Source organism: Ricinus communis, chromosome 8, assembly GCF_019578655.1.
Source record: "Ricinus communis isolate WT05 ecotype wild-type chromosome 8, ASM1957865v1, whole genome shotgun sequence".
Lineage (NCBI taxonomy): Eukaryota > Viridiplantae > Streptophyta > Magnoliopsida > Malpighiales > Euphorbiaceae > Ricinus > Ricinus communis.
In genome coordinates, this window is record NC_063263.1 from 18,010,213 (window position 1) to 18,016,667 (window position 6,455).

Consider the following 6,455-nt stretch of genomic DNA (forward strand, 5'->3'; position numbering starts at 1 on the left):
ATAATTTATATCATAAAAAATATTTTAAAAGGTATTGAAGTATAATAATACAAAATTTCATTTAACTCTAAATACTTTTGTTAATTTTATATTTTAATTATTTTAATTTTATTAATAAAAATAAAATAAAATAAAAAACTATATTATATAAAAATTTAAAATTATTCTAATATACTATAAGTATACGATATACGATATAAATCTATAAAAATTAAAATTATTTTAATATTATTATTTTTAATATAATTAAATATTAAATTAGTCAATTATATATAGTATTCAATTATTGATCAACTTAAAATATTGCTATACTTATTAAATGTTTGTATCTATTTTTAAAATTTGAACAATGGTAATTAATAATTACAAGATTCACTTACATAATTTGACTTATATAAATAATTAAAATTGCATACAGATTTATTTATAATTTAAATTAAAAATATAAATTAATAAATTAATTAAGATAACACTAATAAGTTATTTATAATAAAAAATAATAATAATAGAATACTACAAATGGTACTCTATAATACAATATTTAAAGAAAAAATCAAACAGTAAAACCAATTTTTTTATTTTGTTTCTGGAAACAAAAATTATTAGTGTATCTATTAATATATATATATATATATATATATATATATATATATATATATATATATATATATTATTAATTTAATGATAAAATTCTAATATATATAGAAAGTACATTACATACACTCTTTTATCAATATATATATATATAAAAATTTATGAGATCTAAATTTCTTTTGAGATATATGTTTAATTTTTGACACATAAAATTTTTACTTTGACATGTATACTTACTCTTAACATATGAGATTCAAATGTATGTGTAATTTTATAGTTTCTTTTTATTATTTTATTGATTAAATCAATTATACCAAAAATCTAGATTCATAGAAATTTTCCAACTTTATACAACTGCTTTCATTTTATTTTTATTAATTTAATTTTTTTCTTTAACTTGTAGATGGAAATTATTTTTTTAAAGAGAATAAAGATTATTAATGTGAAACTGAAATCCAATCTCTAATATTTTTCAATAACAGAATGAATTATTAATATTTTAAATTTATTCAACGGATAAATAATAATTCAAGTGAAGAAATTGAAGATAAATCTTTTTAGATTTGAAAACAACAAAACATTAACTAAAAATAATCTAGTCTAAAAATTAAAAGACTTCAAACCAATATAATTTGCTTTAATTTTTTTTTCAAAATAAATTTTTTACATAAAGCAAAATCCAACAAATTTAAAAAAAAATTCAAAATGAAAATATTTTATCTTTTATATAAAAAATTAAAAATGATAGAGATCAGAGAAAAAAAGAATTGATGTCCAAAAAATAAATAACAATGAAAAAAATTAAAAATAATTCTTCATAAATCTGAAAATTAATTAAACATCAACTGTAACGATCATAAAATCAATTACACATCAACTAAAAATTAATAAAATCATTTATTTAGATAGTGTAACTTTAGCAATGGTTTTATTTTTAATTATGTAGCTTTCCATATATAATTAAACTAAATAGTTAATATAGAGTTTAGTAACAAGAATAAAAATATAATATATATAAATTCTATATTATTAAATAATTAAATTATAATAACAATAATTTATGTAATTAATTAATTAATTTAGATTTTTATGATCAAATTAAAGCAATGACTATAATGCTTGAAATATAAATGACAATCAGTGGTATTAACTTAACTCTCTGGTTATTGACTTAGTGCTTTCATAGTCATAGACTAAATTAATTAATTGATATGACTCTTTATCACTGTGTTTAAGATTTTATGTCATTAAATTTTTTAAGTAATTTATCCATTTTAAAGATTTAATTAGTAAAGTGGTTAGTTTTAGTCAGTTTGATATCGGTTAGAGATTTAAGTCCAATTTCTTTAGTGAACTTTATATTTTACCATATTTACTAATTTTTCAACTTTCTATTAGGATGAATATTTAGTTCCTTAATTTTTTTGATTGCTTATTTGAATGACTATTTAATCTCAGTAGCTTGAGACAGTAGTATATTTATATTTCAAATTAATTTTATGTTTTAGAAAGAGAATAACAATTTCATTAACAACTGAATAACAAAATCAAATATATACTTAATGTGTAAAATTAAAATTTATTTTAATTTTATTTAATGATAATCTTTCAGAAATATTTTAGTAATTTAATATTTATTAATAAAAAATTTTATTCACAGTGTTGATAAATATTTAAATTCATAAGCATCTATGACTGGTTATTTGTTTTAATATAAATGTGAGTGTTATTTAATTTATTATAATTAATTTATGTTTTTCTTATCTTTATTTCTATGAATCTAATTTGTTTTTCTAAAATTGATAATGATTTTACCTCTAATATTATAAATTACTAACTATGATAGTGTCTTAGGTAATAGTAGAGAACACTAACATTTGTATCAATATATAATGACACGTATCTTATCTTTTACTATTTTTCTAAAATTAAAATTACTAAAATTAACTAAAAATAAAAATCAACGAACAAAATAATATGTAAACATCTTCACCTTCTAGCTTCCCTATCCACCATTAAAACACCATTCTCCATCAATATCGTCTTTAAAATCATGGAAAAGCACCCAACAAATCCATCCAGAAATTCACAAAATAATCTCAAACAAACAAATCAAACCCTAAAATAGGAAAAACAAACAAAAGCATCTCTGTTTTCAGCTCCACCACCTCTTCTTACCCACGTCCAGCTCCACCACTTCCTACTAGTCCACCTTCAGCTCTACCACCAACCCCAACGCCTCTTTCTAGTCCACCACCACCACCAAAGTCACTCTACCTCCATGATCAAAGCATCCACTGCACAAGAAAAGAAGAAGAAACGAAAGCCATTTTTGAGAGACCCATCACTGCTTCATTTAGTTTTTTGTATAGGATTCATCCGCTTGCTTACTATGAAGAAAAAAAAGCGTAAAAAAAAGCAAATGAAAGACGTAAAAATGTAAGAAATTAAAAGAAGAGGTTTTTTTGTAATTATTAAATTTCTTTAGAAATTGGCCCATGGGCTATGCTAATTGTACATCAGCCTAGAATATCCCATGGGTCATCAGTTTTGAGCTCTTAAAAGTTTTTGATGGGCTTTTCTAAAATTCAAGAAATTAAAATCTCGGCCTGAGTCACAGAAAAATGTAGAAGAAGATGATTCTAAGTTTTGTTGCAGTGAAGACGCATTAAGCCCTAATTCTTTCTCTTCCAATTGAAGTCGCCGATCCTGTAAGCTCTTGATTTTTGTTTTTCCTGTTGTTTCTTTTACTTATTTATTCATGTATTTTACTTTACTTTTTTATTTGAATTCTTTCAATGAAATTTGAGATTTTCTCTCTGATTTTATGGTGATAAAGATGGGGGTTTAGTAATGTGAGTGTTGGATTACACAAGAAAGATGCCTTTTTTTTTTTCTTTTCTTTTTTCTTAGTGGAGACAATTGGGTTTGGCCTTGTTGGACTGAATTGTGTGCGAAAGTGGAAATATTTTAAGTTTGGAGAGCTCTTCTGATGTGAACTTCAGAGTTAAATAGTTTTGGTCTTTTTATGGTTGCATTGAAATGGAGTCATCATTGATTTAATATAATGATTTAGTCTTTTTTTCTTTTGGAATTAAGAGCTGTTTTATTAGTAGTGGTAGAACATTGATGAGAGAGCTTAATCTTTCTGATGCTGCGTGAATCTTGATCTATTGTTATATTTTGTCTGTTAATGGAGAGATGTGAAAGAAAGCTAAGTTGTTTAAGGAGACTAATCTTTACTGATAGAGTAATAATTCACACTCTTCTGGAAGTCATTGGAGTCTCTTCTGTTGTCAATTGATATTAATTTTAAGTCATTGGAGTCTCTTCTGTTCACACTCCTAACATTTTTATGTTGATTGTTATCATTGAGAACTAGCAAATTGTTCTTGAAGTTGGAACATAGTTTGCAGGCTTTGAGCAATGATTTTTTAACATTCACCAATTATGTTTGTGTTGTGCATTAGAAAGTAAACCTTTATGAGTTTTAATTGAATAACTGCTTATAGAAGCTGTTTCTTAGGGTAAGTTTTGAATTGCAGAATTTAATTGCAAGTTGCAATCTATGTTTCATGTTCAAGTGCACTATTTGTTAATACAGTAGACCTGGATCTTTACAGTTATTTTGCTTCAGATATATAGATCATGCATGTTACTGTCTTCAGCTTGAGGTATTTGTCTTTGTTGGTTTGTGTATGACTTGATCATATTGCGTTTCCAGTGGTTGAATTACTTGGATTCATCAAAACTGAGATAATTGTTCTTTTCTTTTTGTGTAATATTTATTCCTTCTTCTTGACTGTCAAATTCCTTTGACAACTTTCATTGAAAAGTGGTAGTAACACTATCTTGTTTGGACATCTATAGCTTGCTCTGGAGTAATGGGTCGGAAAGCTGGTACACTGTACATTAATCCAAAGAAATTTGGATCTCTCTCAAAACCTTGTATGAAGGAAATGATATCATTTCTCAATTGCTTGTCTCTTAACCATGTAAATGATGAGAAGTGTGTTCGACAGAAGGAGCAATTGAGTGCTTGTATGGAAGCTCAGGTAATGATATCATAGACAAAAGAGCCTACTTTTCACCATCTTCCGAATATTTAATTCTTCTGTTTCCTTGTGTAGTATCCAATTATCTAATCTTTTAGCTATATGGACTATTCATTACCTCATCTGAAAATCATTGATGATAACTGCTGTGCAGACTAGCAATAAAAGAAAGTCTTTGGGAAGCATTAATTATCACCTGCAGAGGCTTAACCGAGGAAGAAAGTAATTTTAGCTTGCACATTGTTCTTCAGATTTATCATTTTGTTCTCATTTTGCAAGGAAGAAAATCTGGTATCCAATGGTTGCCTATCCTTTTGTTTATGCATTTCTCTGTATTGCTGATATAAAGTTTTGAACAGTTTTAATGTACTTTAATTTTGTACTCGGCATCTATAGAAACCTTACAATAATGCTTAATCAAGGGTATTGTCTATTTAAGGATATTGCGGAGAGCCAGGAGTTGGGCCATTTGTGGAGAATCAAGGTTTAGGCCATTTCTGTGATGTGTGAGGCAAGGGTTTGATATGTTGCTTTACCTATACAATTTTTAGTTTTTAGGCAAAGCCACTTAAGATCTTCGTTGTATATCCAGCAAGCATTAGTTCTGATCAATGTTTTATGAAATGTTAAATAGTGGATAAGTTTGAGAATATTGTAATGGACTACATTGCCAATTTGCCCCCTTGAATTTGGAGTTAATGGGCCATTAGCTCGGATTTCTAGCTAATGTACTCAAGTGATTTTTCAAAAATAACCAATTCAATTCAATTAAAGGAATTAATTCATAAAAAAGTTTAGTTTGGTGCTTGAATTTTATGCCAAGTATCAAACTTTGTGGCAATATATTTTTATATTGAGTTAAAGTAAAGTTATCATGGTGGTTTTTGTGAATAGGTATGGACCCGTTCGATTAAATTTATGTTTCAATGTTCGGGGGTTAAAATTCTTGACATTTATAAGTGTTCTATCTAACACGTCTAGATTATTAAAAAAAAAAAGAAATTAAGCCATTGGTTTACAATAGCCCTAATTAAGACTTCAAACTTTCCAAATGAATTTGCATGAAGAGTTAATTATCGGTGAATCTTTTGCTAATATTGTTTGTTTGGAAATATGTATTCAATTAAGATTTTTAAAGATTTTAAAAAAGGTTATAAAAATTAGTAGGTATTCAATTGCAACTATAATAAAGTTTTTAAAAGTAAGTTAGTATCTAAAAATTCACTGACTTTTATAGAAATGAACTTTTATATATTTTTAAATACTTTTTATGCATTGTTATGAATAAAAATTTTCAATATTTCTTTTTCATTTTTTTTTTCAAGATTTCAATAAATACTTTTTTTTTTTGTTTTGAAAACTCATTTTTCTTCTTTTCAAATTTTGATGTATTATTGTCTTCATTTCTCTTTATTATATTCTCTATCTTTAAAAGATATAAAAAATTAGATAAAATTTTAGAAGCTAAAAATTATTTACTAATAATATTTTCTTGTACTCAGACATACAAAAAAATTAATTAGAAGCTCTTAATTTAATTTTAAAAGGATCCTCATCAAAAATATGAATTTTAAATGAAACATTTAATAAATTATTTTTGAGCAAACAACCCCATTATATATAGACCTCTAGGTTTTATTAAGAAGATTATCTAGATAATTTTTCTGCTGGTAAGTGTAATTGTCGGTTTAAGTATTTATCAAATAATTAATAAGTGTGATTATTATTAGTTTAAATATTTATCAAATATGTAATAATAAAATATAACGAGTATGACATGAATTTGGCAGTTTAATTTGAGACAAA

General features: G+C 25.0%; 1 protein-coding gene across 4 annotated transcripts; it reads left to right on the forward strand.

The window, feature by feature from the left end:
• The first annotated feature begins 3,147 nt into the window (after positions 1-3,147).
• Positions 3,148-5,337, forward strand: LOC8278155. 4 transcript variants are annotated; one of them, XR_001536323.3, is made up of 4 exons: positions 3,148-3,305; positions 4,465-4,649; positions 4,804-4,940; positions 5,089-5,337. XR_001536323.3 is itself a non-coding variant. In XM_015728340.3 (4 exons), the coding sequence occupies exons 2-4, from the start codon at positions 4,479-4,481 to the stop codon at positions 5,150-5,152; spliced, it is 303 nt and encodes a 100-aa protein (XP_015583826.1). In that variant the 5' UTR covers positions 3,148-3,305; positions 4,465-4,478; the 3' UTR covers positions 5,153-5,337. The 4 variants fall into 4 exon arrangements, 3 of the variants coding, with proteins under 3 accessions (XP_015583826.1, XP_015583827.1, XP_048234708.1); XM_015728340.3 differs by having other exon boundaries at positions 4,804-4,871; XM_048378751.1 differs by lacking the exon at positions 3,148-3,305 and adding an exon at positions 3,431-3,449 and having other exon boundaries at positions 4,804-4,871.
• The last annotated feature ends 1,118 nt before the right edge of the window (positions 5,338-6,455 follow it).

Excerpts from the sequence above, each read along its gene's own strand:
- LOC8278155 (XM_015728340.3), top strand. The coding sequence starts at position 4,479 with ATGGGTCGGAAAGCTGGTACACTGTACATTAATCCAAAGAAATTTGGA. Across the intron at positions 4,650-4,803 it reads GTGCTTGTATGGAAGCTCAG|ACTAGCAATAAAAGAAAGTC; the intron begins GTAATGATATCA and ends ACTGCTGTGCAG. Across the intron at positions 4,872-5,088 it reads AGGCTTAACCGAGGAAGAAA|GATATTGCGGAGAGCCAGGA; the intron begins GTAATTTTAGCT and ends TGTCTATTTAAG.